General features: G+C 38.2%; 1 protein-coding gene across 6 annotated transcripts in view; it reads right to left on the bottom strand.

The window, feature by feature from the left end:
- Positions 1-520: 520 nt before the first annotated feature.
- KMT5B (lysine methyltransferase 5B) overlaps positions 521-19,876 on the bottom strand; it is a 35,577-nt gene continuing 16,221 nt past the window's right edge. For 5 of the 6 annotated variants that reach the window (XM_083445360.1, XM_083445361.1, XM_083445364.1 and 2 more), the window contains exons 4-10: positions 13,580-13,745; positions 11,585-11,694; positions 10,535-10,701; positions 10,240-10,259; positions 9,990-10,126; positions 6,421-6,617; positions 521-5,042 (exon numbers count right to left, since the gene is read on the bottom strand). In XM_083445360.1, the coding sequence (XP_083301486.1) occupies positions 3,571-5,042; positions 6,421-6,617; positions 9,990-10,126; positions 10,240-10,259; positions 10,535-10,701; positions 11,585-11,694; positions 13,580-13,745 (2,269 nt within the window). In that variant the 3' untranslated portion in view covers positions 521-3,570. Of the gene's footprint in view, positions 5,043-6,420; positions 6,618-9,989; positions 10,127-10,239; positions 10,260-10,534; positions 10,702-11,584; positions 11,695-13,579; positions 13,746-13,968; positions 15,825-19,876 lie in introns of those variants that run through there. The other variant, XM_083445365.1, reaches the window with a different exon arrangement.

Genomic DNA, 19,876 nt, shown 5'->3' with positions numbered 1-19,876 from the left:
ATGGAGTAACAAACCACAGTAGTTTGCTCCATCTGAACTGGGCAACTCTCATCATGAAGTAAAATGAAGAATGAAGAAACTGTTCTGAACTGGGGATTTTTTAAAAAAGGAACTGGAGCAGCGTCTCCTTCTGCCACCCCTATTTTAGACTGCTGTGTTCTTCAGTATTTAAAGTGTCAGGTGAGAAGCAATTAGAGGAAACGACACTTGAATTCCCATTATTCAAACTGTCTGATTAGGTCCAATTTTGTTGTGGTACACAACACAGCCACAGCCTCATATCACAATAGTCTAATGTGAATAGAGTTTCTGTTTTTTTGCACGGCCGGACTATTCAGATAAGATGCTCCCAATGCTGTACTTGTATCTGCCCCAAAATCAACTTTGCACAGGTTCATGCTGAAAACAAGAGCTACCAAGTGTTCCGTTACACAGTGCATGGCAAACACAATCTCCATATTTTACATGCAAATCTGAATGTTCACAAAGATCATTAAACATTTTAAAAGCAGGTAAAAACTTGTTCAGAGCCAGCTCAGTATTTAATGAATTTAAAATTCCAAATTTTTGGTCCCATTTATTTCAAATCCATATTGGCACAAATAAAAATTGATCACTATGTACACTAATTCTCTCGTAATACATTTTGATGGTTCCATTTTATATACTGGATACAGCTCGGAGCAAGCGTTAAAGTTATTTGATACTCAATAGATTACTGCAAAAGCTGAAGAAAATCCTTTTAACAGCATCAATATTAAATATATTTACCCGTCATCAATATTACAGATATATAATTCAATTATATTTATTGCATTTGGAATATGTTCGTGACAACATAAGTTATGGGGAAGAGGGGAATGCCAAACACTCATTTCAGTTCCGCAATCCTATTTTTACTAGAACTGAAATAAAATTTCAATGTAAACATCTTGAAATCAAATTTCAGCAATACAAACTTTTACCACTAATTCACATGACAAAACTTCCAGTTTCCAAGTCAAATTCCAAACTTTTGAAAGATTTCCATTAAATGTAACCCTTCTGGCATCATTAAAAGCAGTCTCAGTTATAAAATGAAAGAACTGCTCAGGTATAATTGTGGGCAGTCCGACAGCACTTGTTTCTTAATTCTCCTGGGACAATGACTGGGCAGTTTTGTGCCCAAGTTCATTTAACTGATGTTTAAGGGCGTGTGCTTTGAGATGACACAAAACTGGCCAAAGATGGGTCCTTTTTTCAAATTTGTTTTGATGTTTGTGACATGGAGTGGGGGTGGGGCTTGGGGTGTAGCTCTTCTGGACAGTACAATTGTGCTTCATAATAATATATTGTACATCTTCAATATTTCTGCAGGCTTGGGCAGACCATCCAAGTTTTGGGAACTACCCATCCCTCCAAAAGCATGCCACGATCAACGGCTTTTGTAATCCTCATCTGCTGTCAAGCAAAACAAACTGGATCCGTGTGTTACTTGGCAATATGGACTCTATAGCAGTGCTGGGTCTTTGTAATGCTGTTACAGTAACAAGAGAAGCCCCAATACATGGAGGGAAAGCCCATGTTGTGGATCTTCCCGATATAAGTGTGAACATATTCTGCTTTGTCCAGAACTTCCCATGCTACTCTGACAGCAGCAGCAGAAGTAGCAGCAGCACTGTTGTAGCTATTATGCCGCAGTATCATAATAATCAAAAATACAGTTTCTGCTCCAAGGAAATCAGGTTGTTGTTTTTGGCTAGAAAAAAGTAATACACCACCCAAATATGTGAATGTATTTATTGCATACAAGATCAATAATTTGGTCTGAAAGTGGCCAAATTTTTGTAGGTTGTTGTTTTTTCTCATAAGTAATGTACAGAAAAAGGAATATAACTGGAAGCAATGAGGAGAAGACAGCTGTGCACAGACTCACCGATTACCACACATTACAGCCTTCTCCAATTAAACAACTGCTTATTGTTATGGGATGCTTACCCCGAGAACACAATTTCCCCATTCAGAAGAGCTCCCCTATTCATTTCAATGGAGGGCTCAATTTGCATTTTTGAGTGCACAAAGATCTGTCGATTGGTAAAAACTGCCTGTAAACATATATCCATTATTGTGTGAAGTAGAAACTTGTAGAAAGCAAGCCAATGCTCTCAGAAATTCTGTATCTAAGATTCTGTGTGAATTTCAGTGCACAGAATTGTAAAAGCTGAGCAGCCCTGATTGATTCTTCTTCAACTGTCTTTTCAAACCATTTGAGATGTGCTTTCAAATAAATGGTTAACTTATATCCTTAAATTCTCCACCAGTTAATTTCTCACTCTAGTTCTAAAAAAGTGAACTTCTTAAAAAAACACAACTCAAAATGTGAGCTAAAACAAAACTTTTTTTAAAAAAAATCAATGATTTAAAACTAGGTTTATAATTTCCTATTTATTGGCATGAATGTTTTTCTAAACTTAAAAACCCTTCTGTAAGTTATCAATTTTTATGACAAAATTTCTCACAACACACAAATATTTACAACATATACATTTTTTCAGTCCTTTACACTGGATCTCAAAAGACAAACATTTTTATAGATCACCACAGAACAAAAGCTGTGACTTAGGTTTTTTTTCTTTTAAATTTCATAAAACTATCATAAGTTAAAGTGAATAGGTTTCTTTAAATTCCTTGTAGCATTTTACAAGTGCAACAGAAAACTATGAGGATCCAATTCGGATAGCTGCAGTTCATTGGATAAATGTTGCCTGTTGTAATCACATTGTTTCACAGCAAGTTCTTGAAAAAATAAGCACCAATCATTCTTGCAAAGAACAATTTTATCTAAAAGTATCGAAAAAGTGTTAAATACAAGGTGTTTTAATTTACATAACAAGAAATAAATACACCATATCCAAACTTGGTATTCTGCATACTGCTACCTTTGTACATATAATGTACTAAAAGTCAGCAAACTGTCAACACCTTTTTTTTTTTTTAAAGAAATCAATTTGACTTCAAACCAACGGTTTGCTACTATAACAAAGGCCACAAACAGTACGTCTGGGGACAGCATACAGTGTTAAAACTGACAAACTCCAAGGGGGAAAACATCTAGCAAATAAACTGAAAAGCTTTAGTTCATTGCTGGTGATATTAACATACTAGAAAACCTTAAATAGGCTGCTACTATGATTTTTTTTTAAGATTGTTTAGTCAGATGTAAGAGCAAAATAATGCTCTCACGGATTAAAAATAATTGTGAAGCCACATTATTGTGATTTAATTAACCTGCATGGAAACATTTGATGGCATTTTTGTAATTTTGCTTGAGCCTTTATTTTACAATAGAGCATTTTTCTAACTTAGAATTGCACATAAGAAGGCTATTAAAAAGTACAATAAAAATCTGCACAAATGACTTAAGGAGTCAGTATGCTGTACACTTTCTACAATATTATGTTGATATAAGTGAATAAACAATAAAGAAGTGCTTCCACTAACATTTTCAGAAAGTTCATCAGTTGAGGAATAATTAATTGGAATTTTGTTTTTTAAAAAATGGACATCCTGTTCAGTTTAAGACCTGTAAGCTTATGCATTGAGCCTTAAAGACTGATCTTCTCGTCTCCTGGAAGAAATGTCAATATCTATTGAATCCTTGCCGACTATAAGCCTTAATCGCTTAGCTGGAGGCAGAGGAATAAAATCATCTTCAAAATCATCATCATACTCATCCTCTTCCTCCTCCTCTTCCTCTGCAGATGAAGAATCATCTACAGTTTCTTCTTCATATTGACTATAATCATCCACTTCCATTCGTGACTCTAACAGAGAAAGAGTATCACTACAACATACCCCGTTCTCATGGAGGTCATCAGAATATGTTCCCCTGTTTTCTTCTTCTCGCTTTAGCTGTATTTTTAATTTTGTTGAACTACTACTTGATCCTGAGTTAAACCCATTATTAAGCTTTGCTACATATAGATTATTATCTTTTTCATGGTCTTTACTAAGTTTGATGCTTATTTTTGAAGAACTCATGCCATCATCTTCTTGGTCGTTTGTCTTGCTGTTGCTATCATGCCGCCTCCGAAGGGTCAGTTTGGGAATCCCAGAGCTGTTTTCAAGGATTAGTTGTGCATCATACCTTGTGATTCGCCTTTTCTTTTTGCTTTTTGCAGTTCTAAAACGGTCCTTGACTTTGAAAGTGTCCGAAGTCACAATGGAGCAGCCACCGGAGGAAGGGATGCAGTCTTTATAGCCAATGGCTGAATCCACTACATTGTTCATCTCTCCCAGGTCAGAACGGGAACTGATCAAATCTGGCACTTTGTCCTTGCCAGACAAGTTGTGTGCAGGATCAGTTTCCTCCGTTTTCAAAGATGGCTTCACCAGTCTTCCTTGTCGGGATTTCTTTTTGGCCACAACCCTGTCACTCTTCTGACACCTACCCTCCCGCTTGTGTGATGTCCCATGAGCCTGCTCACTCTCGTGCATCACAAGAGACTGCTCCTCCAAGCTATCGGTTCTCACGCCAGTCAAATTGTTTTTATAGCTATTCAGCATATTTGGTTCAAGCTTTAAGTCAGAGGTCTCCTTCAGATTCATTCGTGTTCTCATCGACCTCCTTGTTATATACGTACAGGGTGATATCTCCCCAGGTTCATGAGCACCTTTCACTGAATTTAGTTTATATTCTCGTGCTGCATGCCTCGTTAAGCAGCCCCCAGAGACGGCAACTTTTACTGGTCCCTCTGTGTCTTTTTCTTTCTTAATGGGCAAGTTTTTATACAAGACGATTTTAGGCTCTTTCAGAACCAAGTTTCCCATTTCGAGTTTTCGAGATGCATGTTTCTGCTCTGGCCTTTTGCACTGGTTTCGTAATTTTATCTTTGAAAGTAAAGGCTTTGCAGGCTTTTTCAATCTCTTTGGTACCCTGGAATTATTTAGATGAGTTAGTCTGGATGAGGTAGAATTTGATGAAGCTGGAATTCTTGAAATAGACTGCCTTGTTAATGTTCTACTCTTACTGCTCTTTTTTACACCAATAGATTTGCGGTTAGCTGAAAGAGTAAATAGAATAAAGTTAGGTTTTCTTTCAAAGTTATTTCTCACGCCTGATTGCTAGCATGTAGTAATAACATTTCCTCTGAACCTAAACAGGGGCTCTATTATATGTACATATAGCACACAGTGTTGAAGTTTAGCTAAATCAAAAACTGTCCGCAGAAAGTCACTGAATACTGCCTATGCAGACATTTAAAATATGGTTAAAATATTAATGAATAGTGATTAAAAATGACTAGCAAATCTATCCAGGAGAGTATAAGACATACGTCTGCTATTTCCAAGCCACATTTGTAATTTTGGCTCCTAACCCAAGTTATTCACCAATAATTTACATTAGTATAACCCTACTAACTATAAAAAGTACTGTACCAGTAATCACAAACTAACCGCATACAATCTGTTCAGTTCTCCTTAAGCACTGAAAAGAAAGAGCCATAAGAATTCCCGTTTTACTATGCACTTATTTCTTTTTAATGGACTATAATTACTTTGAGATACCACATTGTCTGTGTTCTGCCTGTGGATAAAACACAAGATCTGTCTGCTCATTGAGATTTTTTTTTTTAAAAGAACAAGTTTCTGGGCTTATCTACACTCATCGTGTTTCATTGTTAGGATGCCTGTAATTTCATACTGGAAAAAGCTATCCTTATGTCTTTCTTGTGTCTAAGGCTCCAAGAATTCTGTCCGCTTCTCAGTTGTCAACAGTGATTTAGCAGAGGGTTAGCAAACATGATGTCCATTAGATGTTATTGGACTACAACTCCCACCATCCTAGAGCACTGGCCACACTGATGGGAATTGTAGTCCAAGAAAAACTAGAAAGTACCACGTTGGTTATCCCTGATTTATCATGTTTCATGGCTCTGAACAAATTTAAATTTCTGACCCTCTATGATTCACATATTATGATAATTTATTGCCAGACAATGAAAGCAAACTGAATGGTTATTTAAGTAACAGGAAAAGAGTATAATTAGAAATGCTACCAAAATAGCTGACATTTGTAAAGATAAAGGTTTTTTTCCTACTCAACTTGCTAACTTAACACCAAGTCAAAAACTGCTCTGTAATTTTTAACGATTATTTATAACTGATAATTATAACGATAGGGAAAACCCTTTTAGTACAAACTGTTAGTCATTTTATTACATTTTGAGGCATTGATTATATATATTCTGGAACCCTCTGCTCTAAGTACTCACATAAATTTTCAGAGGCCTAACAGCACGTTATACTTATGAACAGAATCTACCCCCAACCCTTGACTTCTGAATGAAAAAAGTTCTAATGAAAAGCCCAAATTATGTCTTCTTATAGGACAACAAGCATAGAAAAAAGACCTTAAAAAAGTTAGCTCCCCTTGCTTACTTGCATGAGCTTTTTCCTGAGTGGTATCTGCATCAGTGTTAGAGCTGACAGACTGGCTATCTGAATTTTTGCTGCTGTCACCCAACTTTTTAAGCCTGTTTAAACGTTTATCTGTTTCTCTGAGTCCATATTTGCTATTGATTACAGGAGCAGGAGCAGGCAGTCCCACTCTTGATTTAAAAGCACCAGTTCCACGTCTAGAAAAGAGAATAGAACATGTTAATAACTCCAGCATAGCAATAATAAAAAAGGCTTTCTGATGAAACAGTATTCTGAATCCCATGTCAATACCACATACTTAGACAAATCTGAGCTCATGCAAACATTTCAACATTGTCAGCATTCCACTACTACAATTTTGAAGGAATTACTGGTACTTGAAGTAAAAAATACAGGAAATGATTCTTCATACTTTTCTGAAATTATTTCCCCTTTCTTTAAACATATAAATCTCAAGAGAATACACTATATCTATCAACGCCTGCTAAATATGAAATTGGAACCAATGCTTGTCCTTGATGTGAATCTGCAACTAGTGCAACAATGTTAGCATGAACAATCTAGTTACACCTAAATGAGACCACCTGGAAACCCTATGTACCTGAAGATTCTTGTATGAAATTAAATAAAAGGAGCCGTTACATGTTAGCTAGCTCCTTTCCCTAGATGTCAATATTACCCCACATTATAGTAGAATACTCTTTCATCCTACTTGTGTTTCTATAAATGAATGTGGACACCAGGAGATGTGTACATTTGCATGCCAGAGGTAAAGAAAAACATTTCCAACCCCCCACCCCAAAAAACAGGCTTTTTTTAAGCTTCCATTTTGAAGTAAGTATTTATAGAGGACAATACAGTAATGACATAGTATCATAGAATATAATCAAAATTATTTTTCATATGAAAAAGAGGTTTCTGCTCTTTGTGCATGAAGATATGCACAGGTATGCACATCCTTGGGGAAGCTGATGCATAAAGGGAAACAGAATTTTCTAAACTCTGGATGATGGCGTTGAGTAGGAATATTCATACCTCCTTTTTTAAAAAAGCAACATGGCTTCTTAACAACACCTTGAACATATACTGAATAATTCAAGCAAATTTTAATACCATCTTCTTTATTTCTAAGCTCTGGATGATAATGTTGAGTAGGAAAGTTCATATCTTTATTTTACTATGAGCAACTTTATAAAATACAGAAATGCCTGTTTCTCTGTGAAGTTTCCTTTTACCCAGGATCCACAATTTGATTTTTTGACCACATGCATATACATGCATTACTATCTTCTGTCTGATAGTGTGGGATGTGCCTACTACCAGTCCTTTCTTCATTATCTGTGGTCCTAATCTCTCAGCTGTATGTAGTGATACCAAGTGATGGTGCTAGGATGTGCCTGGGTAGGCAGGTAGCAGAGAGTTATGAAGATGCTGTCCCAGTATCAATGATGGTGGGCAAGGAAAGGTATAGTTGGAGTGGAAAGGCTGTTCATCTGTGGCAGAGGCCTAGATGTTTGGTCCTGCCCCCCATTTTAGCCCTCCCACTCCTCTAGAAGCTACTGGTAGTTTATCCATTGAGCCCACTGATCTAGTGGTGCAGTTACAGAACTCCAGATCAGTCCATAGTAAGACCATGTTCATTCATTACTTGATCATGTATGAAGGGGCTGTTTTGGCAAATATTACCAAGACTTGGCTGAGTGAGCTAGGTGGGTCTGACCTGCCTCAGCTGTGCCCATTTGGGTACCCTGTACAGAACCAGGGTAGACTCTTTTACCAGAAAACGTCTTTATCTTGGAATGGACTTAAGAGGGTCTGGGCCCTGGCATTGGGCCAGAGAGCTCAACTGGGGTTGCTGCTGGTTTACTGACCACTCTATTGCCCAGTAGTACTTTCAGTGCCGACTTAAAACATTTTGTTCAGGCGAGCCTGGACAGACATGTAGATGTTCACATGTTTACTGTCCTTTACTGTTAAATTACTACAATCAAGCGGTATACAAATGTTGTTAGGCTTCCAAGCTTTCCAGTACTATGTGCACATCGTCAAACACAGCTCTCACATTTCACGAAAGATAGTATGAGACACACAGTGGCGCTTCCTGCAACATGTGAAGTGGCCCCAGAGAAACAACAGTTTATGTAGCTCAGAGCAAAAATTGTAGAGGAAGCACACTGGGGCATATTTTTTCCCCTAAATTGCAGTTTCCTCTCTTAAAGTGTGGTAGTGATGAAGATAAAGAAAGAAAAGGCAACTACAGCTAAATCATCATAGTGAAAATAGTGTGAAATCAGAATCAAAATTTTCAAGCAGCAGTGGTGGGGTTTTTGGGATTTTTTTTTTACTTTAACTGAACCAAGGGATCTTAAACTACCTCTGCAACTAAAGTCCAGCTCCAAAGGCCTTCTGGCGGTTTCATCACTGCAAGAAGTGGTTACACGGATCCAGGCAGAGTGCCTTCTTGGTAGTGGTGCCTGCCCTGTGGAATGCCCTCCCATCAGGTGTCAAGGAGATAAACAACTATGTGTGAAGGCAGCCCTGTATAGGGAAGTTTTAAATATGTCATGTCTCATTGTGTTTTTATATTTTGTTGGAAGCCGTCCAGAATGGCTGGGGCAACCCAGTCAGATGAGTGGGGTACAAATAATAAAATTATTAGTATTAAGTTGAAAAATGGTACAGTGTAACTTATTTATTTAATGGACACACAACATTATAGAATAATAAGGAATTGGGTAAAACAAGAGCATTGCTCAAGTATGATTTAATTTAATGTGTGGGGCATGCAAAGATTCAAATAACTGTAAACTGAAGGGGGCAAAGTTTCAATTCTATGCAAATTCAATACTACATTGCATGGAAAATCTGGAGAGCTGTGGAGCTTGTTTGCAAATGAGGTTTCCAAAGCTGTCTGTGCAACATGGCATTGGGATCAGCTCTTCTATGTTAAAAGTAAAAATTCCACTTGGCTAACAGAAGCTCCTGACGTGAGCTTGAACAGCTCTTTTGATCCCAAGCATTATCACTCTTGGGTTGATTTTCAAGAGCCTAGCTGACACAGCATGCAAATTTGCCTTTAGAGTAGGGACTGGGAGCCATGGCAGAGAGGGAGAAAGGAATTATACAGAAAGAGCTCTGGAGCTACTTCCCACACTTAATTCTACATGTCTACTGTGGTAGTGGGAGAGAGGGGAGAAGATGGGCAATCTACAAAGTTACCAGTCTTTTCTAGTGTTTTGGCACTGATGAAATACCTCACTCATGGCAATTCTTCAAGCACAGAGTGTGCTTGAATTTCAAGCAACAATTCAAATGCCAGCTACTCACAGCAGTCCAGTTTTCACATGTTTTCTTTTCAGTCCTTCTTTGGAGGACATCAGAGAAGGGCTCACAGATGGATTCAACAAGAATGCATGAGATATCAGTGTACCTCTTATGGAAGGGGAATGACTTTTGGATGCTGAAGTCAAGTTCTTGCAAGACTAGCGACACATGCACAGATCAACAACGCAGGTGTACAGTGCAACTGCACTGTATTTCAGTTCACTGTTTACATGCCTAGAACATACCTTTCACATGTGTAGCATTCACAGAATTCATTATTTTCTCCAAAAAACCCATCCCCGTAGTAACAAGAAATTTCTTCTCCAGGTTCAATATCGCGCAGAGCTTTCACACATGCTGTATCACGGCCAGTTGACACAAACTATGAAGGGCAATAAGGGACATGTAGTATTACTCAGTTAATCAAAAATAATTTTAAAACATCCATATATTTAAAAAGCTAGTTTGGAGGATTTTAAAACCCTGACCACATACCTTACAGTTGGGTCTGCAATCTGAAAAAAGTACAAAAGAAAATCAATTAACTGCTGATAAGACCTGGAACAAATATCTAAAGTAAGGTTTCATACTAATTTACTTATGGTAATACTCAACTGAACAATTAGGTGTATCACTAAGTAAGAAAAATACTGCACATTTTAAAAGGGCATTAAAGGTAATCTAGATCATTCTAATAAAACACAGGAGAGAAATGTACTCCAAATCAAGAAATAAATTAAAAGTAGTCCTGAATATAACAATTAATCCCATTGTGTGTTTTTTTTCTTACCATGATTGATGAATGCAGCTGGACCAAGCCACAGTTGAGCACAATTCTTCCGTGTTGAGTACATGACGCTGAAGTCATTCTCTCCATGTCTGAGCAGCATGTTCTCTTCTAATTCAGAGAGTTCAGCAATACAACCCACCAATAACTCTATTTTGTCATTTCGTTTCCTAACAAATGAAGGAAGAAACTCTTTAGTTAACAGAACAAACAATACATCTTATTAATGCAGTCTTTCTCCAGCATAAAAATATTTTAAAGGGATGAAATATAGTTGCATTCTGTACATTTGTTTGTTCACTTGTCACCCTGGCCAGGCAAGGAAATATTTTTGATAACTTCTTATTAAAAAGCCAGGAGACTGTACATGGTATCTCTGAAGTGAAACAATTCCAACTGCAGTCATATCTCTTGTTGCATTTGCTTCACGTTGTGGCTTTTCGGGTTGCGAACACGGCAAACCTGTATACTTCCAGGTTTTGCCGCACGCACACAGAAGCGTTCTGCGTGCTTTGCACATGCGCAGAAGTGCTCTATCGCAGAAGTGCTCTATTGCGCTCCATGCTTGCACAGAAGTGCCGCTCTAGTTGTGGACTTTTTGGGATGTGAATGGCACCCCGGAATGGATCGTGTCCACAACTAGAGGTACCACTGTAATCAGCAGTTCACTGCACTTCTAGTACATGTCATATCCAACAGTAATTCAGCTTCCTACAATCCCCAGAGAATGCTCCCCATTTGACCACACTATGGTAAAGAAACTAACATATCATAGGAGAGCAGGTAAAGTTGGTCCAACTGGGCACTGGAATATGCTTCCAAAATGTGGATGGATGCATGCTTGATGGGGTGGGATCACTCAAAGAAATAAAAAAAGTAGCACTAAAGAAGAGATAGCAGATCTGAGGAACAATGGCTGCAAACAAACATTAAAAACTGGGGGGGGGGGGTTAGAAAGCAAGTCCCCCGCATTCTCCCCCATCAGCAAGTTTCATATCAGAAGTTGAACATCACAAGAACTTGGTGTAGCACTAATATTATTGCAATACTTGCCACTCTTTTGTTGCAACTATTTTGGCTCCATTTTGCTCTGATGAATACCGATTACATGGCAATATTTCAAATCCACTGTCAGTTGCAAACATTCGTAAATAAATAAATACCTGTAAGGGGGAAAAGAAAAAATATTATACAGAACAGCTGCATTATTTGATGTGAATCAGTTGTTCCACATCTGGCAACTTGATTTCAAATGAGATTGGACAAGCACCAGAAGTTTTAAAATGGACCTTAAAAATATACTTATTCTGTGTTGCATTTATGGAACAATTTTTACTGGGTTGCAGAGATAGAATTGCTGCTTCTGTTATGTTATACAGTGGTACCTCAGTTTATGAACTTAACCCGTTCCGGAAGTCCGTTCTTAAACCAAAACTGTTCTTAAACCGAGGCGCCCTTTCCCTAATGAGGCCTGCTGCCGCCGGTGCCCTTCCACCATTCAGATACCATTCTTAGACCGAGGTAAAGTTCGTAAACCAGGACACTACTTCCGGTTTTGCAGAGTTCATAAACTGAATAGTTCGTAAACAGGGCTGTTCTTAAACCGAGGTACCACTGTATTGTTGTTTGATGAGTGTACAACAGGCACCCCAAACTCGGCCCTCCAGATGCTTTGGGACTACAATTCCCATCATCCCTGACCACTGGTCCTGTTAGGTAGGGATGATGGGAGTTATAGTTCCAAAACATCTGGAGGGCCGAGTTTTGGGATGCCTGGTGTACAAGCTTATTATTTTTATGTGGCCAACCCTCTCTCACAAACTCACTTCACATCACTTTACACTAAAGAAAAATACAGGCTAAATATGGATTTCATAAATCAACCCCTTTAACATTGTCCTTAAATTCACTCAGTTGGCTAAAGCATGGTGCTGATAATGCCAACATTGCAAGTTTGATCCCCATATGGGACAGTTGCCTATTCCTGCATTGCAGAGTTTGGACTGAACGACCCTCAGGGCCCATTCCAACTCTACGGTTTTATGAAAAGTGCTATCTTTCACTCTTATGCTGAGAAAGGGAGGATGGAAAGTATCTTTGTAATTGAAGAGTTTCGCCTTCATTCTTGAATATCCTAGCCCAAGATATCTGAAGCTGGTTTAGTCTAGACATCAAGTACTGTACAACAATAAACTCTCCAGAGATCTATGGCTTGGAACTCAAATTCTATGCTTCCAAAAAAAAAAAGCTTCAATACAATACATTGAGTACTAGGTCTTATCTTTCTAAAGTACTTTCAAGAGTTCCTCATTTTCCCCCTCAATTCAGTCTCCAGGCCTTTTAGTGGAAAACTTATCACCACCCCACTACAATACTTATAAATTTAGGGTGCCATTCAACTAGTTTTACTCACAGCAGATCCACTGAAATTAATGGGCTCACGTTCATTAATTTCAATGGGTGTACTCTGAGTAAAACCTACATAAATACCACCCATACCTTACTGACAAAGCAAAGTTGTAGCCTGATTATTTTAATGCATCAATTCAATGTCATATATACCTTCAGTTGGGGGCAGTGCAGACATAATCCCAGTGAACACTTAATCATGGTTAAACAATCGGCAGTGTTCAATCTGCACCTGCCTATAACTATGGAGGGCATTTATTAAATAATAAATTATTTCCTATTATTCCTTCTGAACAGTCTTTTCGACTGCATCTTTCTCCCATCGTTGGGCAAAAGATTCCTCCATTGCAGGGGGTTGGACTAGATGGCCCTCATGGTCCCTTCAAACTAGTGGCGTACCTACAGACCATTATAGCTTCGACTATGTTGGCCAGTTAAATATGGAGAACAGTCTCCATAAATTTCCGTTAAATTAATTTCTATCAATTTGATATATATATTTTTTTAAAAATCCAAAGCAGTATTTGCTGAAGCTAAAAGCAAGGGTAGACAACACAAGCAGTTTCAGTTGAGTAACATTCACAACACGTTGTAAACCAAACACTAACTTGGACTTGGATTAAGTATAAATATACCTACATGTTCCTTGAACAATCTTTCCTGCATTTTGTTCTTGTTAAGAAAATAGTGCCGGGCCCAGTCACCTGATGTCAAGGACTTGAAGGCTTTTTCCAAGTGCTCATCTTTTTTAAAACGCTCAATCACCTCTTTCAATTCCTCCTGCCTTCCTTTTATTGGTCGAAATCTAAAAAGCAAGATATTAGTCATGTTTCGCTTACTTACTTTATATATGTCTAGAGCAATCACTGAGAGAGGGCCATAAATGAAAATGAACATTGCCATCAGCAGGCTCTACACAACTCTTGAGTATTAAAGGAAATAAATGTAACAGAAACACAGCTATTAGATTCCTTATTTACAGAGCTGTGGAGATGTTTATTTGGAATGTTGTATTCTAAGCAGCATACCTGGCAGCTGTTAACAGTTGGAAGTGTCCCATTAATGGGAATGACAAGAGTCTTTTCCTCTGAGGCACCTGCACTCATGTAGGAAGCCAGCTGTGCAGATGTAACATAGAGAACTTCGGTTATGGGGCGGCACAGAAATACCAAAATAAATAAACAAAACAAAACCAGTGCCAATTCTTGTCAGTCATGTTGTCTTGCATCAGAGCAGTGTAGACTGACATATCCCACACATCTGGGTTACAGGGATTAGAAGCACTGAAACAACACACTTCACCCTCAAAATTAGAGCCATTGGCACCAACCCTTAAAGATGCTTAACACACAACACAGCTCTAAGTATTGAGTGGTGCTTCATTCCATGTAACATTGTTTTCAGAAATTACATTTCCAAGCAAGCAAAGCTGTAAACTGGGCATGGCCCCAATCTGTGAACAGATTGTTGTAAATTTGTATGGCATCATGCCCACAATCTATGACCATCTCAAGTATAATCTTAGAATGCAGACATAGCATTGCAGACCAATAGCCAAAAATGGTTACAAGCAAACAGGCACTCTGTCTCCCTCTTGACACCAGCAGTGGAATTCAAAAATCTTGTGCAACTGATTTGGTATTCTAGGCACAAATTCAAAACAATGGCCACATTTCTAAGGTATGTGGTCTGCCACAGGAAGATTCCCAAAACTCTTGCCCTCATTCCTTAGAAAAGTTATTTCTTCTAGTGAAAATCAGACAGTTTTGCTAACACAAGCAAAGAATAAACTGGATAAGTTCCTCAAGGAGTACATTATTCAACAGTCTCAGGAATTACTTTGAGAGAGGAAAAGGAATGTATTGCTGAAATTTGTGCACACCAAGAAGTTAGGAAGTGCTGATCTTGGTCAGGATATGGCCCTATGAGATGACACTAAAGGTAAATGCAGTCAATGAACACATTGGGGTGTAGTGTTTCCAGTAAGCATAGGGGAAGATCAGTATCCTTGAACAAGACACTGGGGAAGCCACATCTGGAATGCTGGAATATTGTTTAAAAATATCATCCTGTGTTGCTGTTGATTTTCAAATGTAAAGATGAATCACAAAAACGGCTATAGGAATGGGGATTTTATCTTTACAATTAAAGAACCTGGCCTGCTTAGGAGATCAGTGCTGGGGAAGTTTGAAAGAGACTTTCAAATATTTAACAGCAGTAACCATTGGCCATGTTGTCAGGTATAAAAGTTATTGTCCTCCAAAATGTCTGGAGGGCATCAGATTGAGGAAAGCTAAAACAGAAGGTTAAGAAGAGTTTGGCTACAATAAATTATTACAAACTGGAACCTTAAGATTTCAGGTGGTAACAGGCAGGCATTGTCATTAGAAATACAAATGTCTAAAATTGCAACCATTAAAATAAAGGACTTACCTGGGTTGAAAAACTAGCAGTGTAAATCTATGAATATCTTGCAGTTTTATAGTCTAGTTTCCCTGTGTGAGCTACTGGAGTCAAGCCACCCAACCCAACATTTCTGCCAGAAGCATTAAGGCTGCAATCCTGAACACTTTCTACAGAGCAAGTCCATGGAGCGAAAATGTGATTTCCAAGTAAACATGCATAGGACTGCACTGCACAACTGCTAAACAAAATCATTTTCAATATACTCTTGAATCCCCCCCCTTTGTCCTTTCCTTTTGTCATAGGCCATAGAAAAAAGTGTAAGTTCAAAATTTCCAAAGTCTACAGAATACTTACATCAATCCTAGCCAAAAATCAAATATAACTACTATGTATTGAGAACAAATGCTTGATTTTAGAAGCACATATCCCAATACACAGAGTGACTTTAGATGTGGGTATGAAACCTTAAATATTTTCTAGTCTGGTGACAACAAATTTAGTATCAATTTTATTTGGGCTGAAAAACAAGTCAAAAGAGAGGAAGTGAAACTGTGTTCTAAACATTTTAAAAATATTTTATCAATGTCTGCTTTCAGTTAATGTTTGTATATAGGACAGTTTGCATTTAATAATTCTCTCATTTTTATAATTCTTAACATGTTCTTAAATATCTCTTGCAAACCCTCATTTGCAAATGAGTGTTTCTTACTTGAAAATACCATGGACTAAGTGCTCATAATAATAATAATAATAATTTATTTATGCCCCGCCCATCTGGCTGGGTTTCCCCAGCCACTCTGGGCAGCTTCCAACCGAATATTAAATAAAAACAATACAGAGAGTATACAAAAGAACCCAATCTTGAGCTAAAAAAATATGCATTCACCATGGACAAATAGCAATATGCTTTTCAGCCACTTGGAATTCTATGGAGTGTGTCTATAAGACATTCACCCATGCTTGTAACTTGATAATAATAAAAAAGTACAAGACTCCACTATTAATTGGCATCTTGAACCATACACCCAAGAGTATTTACTTCTTGCCAGTGCTGCTTCTAGATAGCTGTCTCTATACTAGTTATATCTGTCCAAAAGAGACTGGAAGCTGTGAACCAGCCAAAGCTGGAAATAGGCACCCCTAGTCACTGAGGTCACCTAGGCCACAAGTCACCAATTTGGATCCAGGAGTACCCCAAAGATCTTTACTTGGTATTAAGAAATTAACACAGGTGGCAGGGAATCCCTCCCAGGGAATTCCTTTCAAAGATCAGCTGCAACAACAACAAAAGCTCTCTCCCTGGTTTCCATCCATTTCACCTCAGATGATGACTTAGTCAGTCAGATGCAATGGTGCAGGAGAAGGTCCAGCTCTGTAAGAAGAGCTTGGAAATTGACTGAGAGCCAGTGAAACTGCTTCAGTGCTGGTCAGAAACAATAGTGTCACAGCTCAGCCCCAGTTAGCAGTCAGGCAGCAGCATTCTGAACTAATTAAACTTTTTGAACTGTCTTCAATGGAAGGTATAGTTCATTACAGTAGTCCAACTCTCTGGTTATCAAAGATTCCCACAAGCAAAAATACTGGTTTCCACACTGAACAAACAGGGGATAGAAAATTATTGGGGCTCTAGCCTGCATTTGCAGAGTTCTTGAGGTATTAAAAGAGAATAGCATTTTCCCCAGCAAGGTACTCTGGTAAAACCGTCAAGATCACTTGTAGTAAACACTTATTCTCAAACAGATTATAGAAAAGTGACACATTATTTAAAAAGAGTCATGGCTGACTCTGGGGTCACACTAGGTAACACTAGCTCAAACAGCATTGACTGGAAGCATAATCAGAACGCAAGAATGAGCTTTTGGGCAGAACACAGAAATACTTAAGCATCTTCCAAACTTATCAGAAAGAACTGATGGAGTGAGAAGAGAATTTATGACAAATAACTTGTTTTTTAAAAACTAGGGATTTCAGGGGCCTATTCCTCTTGAAATGTTAAACCATAACAACCGTTGAAAACCAGCAGCTTAGGAATCGTGATGGACCTTCACAGTTGTATTTCAGACTTTATTGGGATAGGTCTCAATTCAATGGCTCTCAGGATGCAAACAAGAAGTTATCCAGTTCAAGTGTATTCCCCAACTCCAACTGTAAACAGGAGCACCCATTTTCACCCTGAATGAGTTATCCATCAATAATTACAAGCTACAAAAAACCATACCACGGGAGAAAGAAACCTGTGGTCCATGGGATGTTGCTGGGCTATAACTCCAGTCATCCCTCACCACAGGCCCCACTGACTGGCTGAGGCCATTGCGAGATAGAGGCTGACAGTATCTCAAAGGCCACAGGTTCTCTAGCCTGCCATAGCAAGATGAGTCTAAGATGTCAGTCAAAGGAAAAAGATTATGCTGCCAGTGTAAAGAAACACTTACAAACTGACTTAATGCATGCTGCTTCTACACAAATGTTCAGCCGGTTATTAAAGAGCAAGGCATCAGACCTAGCTCCCTAGGACTACTTTACTTTCATAGCTTCAATTCAATGTTGACCTATGCCTCAAATTGTAAAGAAGTCAAAATGTATGTGTGGTTAGGCTGAGGACCAGCAAGTTCCTTTCTGCTGCAAAATTTGCCCTTATTTTACAATAAAAGTGAAAGTTGAAAATGTAATATTCTGAAAAGCTCATCTCTAACTCATCTTCTTCTTACTGCAGTGGTTAATCTATCCCGACTCTCTCATGACCACTGTGTCAGAAACCATTACTGAACTAAATATATCAAAAACATCTCCAGCACAGGGATAGAGGAAGGAACTGAAGAGATTAATGAATACAGAGTGAATAAAGACTTCTCTTTTTTTAAAAAAAAACAACAACTCTGTGATTGGATTCTTTTTTATAAACAGCTGAAATGTGTTCTTCAGAAATTCATTAATAATTCCATTTAGATGACAAGGTACACTGGCTCAGCTCACACAATCAAATCCTGGCTTAATAAGACAGAATACGCATGAGTTTCATAAACTTGCACACAACCCTTCTGGCTCCAGCTTTATTTCTCCCTTCACATGAGCAGTGAAACACATCAGAAAGATGCAGTGAACTGTAATTGAAAGTTGCCTTTCAAATTCTGGCCTGTCTGGAAGCCATTAACCAAAGTTCCCACATAACAAGAAACTATAGTTAACGACAGTGTCCTGCTTTGTTTCCTCATTCGTGTGAAGGGTGAGGTGGGAGCAAACCGGCTGCTTGCGAGTGTGAGCAGCTCATGTATATCCCAGCTTATTAAACCAGGATTTGATCAAGCAGATGGGGATTCTATGTTCAAAAGACATCACTTTGGACCATTTTTGGTAGAACATTATCTTTTTTTGTAGAGCATTATCTTTAAGTAGGCTTATAGGTATTTTAAAGAGCAACCATTTTATGAATTAGAACATTTCCCCCACCAAGTCAAGAGGCAGGAAGATCCAGAATTGAAATATTTAAAGCAACATTCTTTTCAAGGGCTTATGAAAAATAACCTCCTATGATTCTATGAGTTTCAACCAGAAATAAGTTCTCCTAATACCTGAAGCCACCACAATCTGACAGATTATTCAAACTCAATTTAATGTGTGTCTAAGCAGAAAGATCTCATCTAATAAAGCCAGAGTAAAGACAGCTACACAGAAACAAATCTCCAAGTTTCTTAGAATCCCCTCCCCACAGGAATCTCAAAACTCTACAGTGGCCTGCTCTATATGCCACATTAAGCTATTGTTTAAAACGAACTGTGGTTTAATGTGAAAATACATCTTACTGGCACATCCTACCCAAAAGTTCCTGGAGTGCTACCCAACTCCTGCCACATCACAGATAAAGTCAGTCAAAGTCTGGTTTATCGTGCCATCCAAACCTGGACTCATATAAGATTTTTCGAAACAAGCGACAAGCAGTAACCTAAGTTTTCTTTGATTTACAATTCACAGGATTACATCCAACAAAGTTGCTCTGTAACCAGAAGGACCTCTGCCTGCACAATGGGACTGTGTCTCCACCCACCCAAGACAAATCTTTTCTGAAGAGTCGGTCTTGTTTCATCTGTGGTGCACTTGCTGCACAGCATTCCAGAAGCTTCTAAGCTGTGTACACTTCTGAGCCAGTATGAAACGTTAAGTTCAGCAAGATGCTTTAGAGGTTGGCTATTAAAAGTGTTATTTATTATGCTGAAGACTGAGCTTGGTACCAGGACAGTAAACAGAAAAGGAACCCACCTAACTAAAAAGTATATTGTGGCCTCAATAGTATACAGAAAAACAAGAAAAATGTGCATTATAACAAGAAAATATTCCTACTACAAAATACAACAATAAATGGAGAACTCACATGTTCAATCTGCAAATCATATTACCTCAAGCAAATCACCCAATAAAAGCTAATCCGAGTGATAAAAGGCAGCAATCAATCATTAAATGAGGATTGATAGTAATGGCTCTCCATGTTGTTAATGAGTGAGAAATCTAATCAGCACATGACTAGTAAGATGTGGG

This window comes from Podarcis tiliguerta, assembly GCF_965153285.1.
Source record: "Podarcis tiliguerta genome assembly, chromosome: 1".
In the NCBI taxonomy this organism is placed as follows: Eukaryota; Metazoa; Chordata; class Lepidosauria; order Squamata; family Lacertidae; genus Podarcis; species Podarcis tiliguerta.
This window is presented reverse-complemented; position numbering and strand designations above follow the sequence as displayed.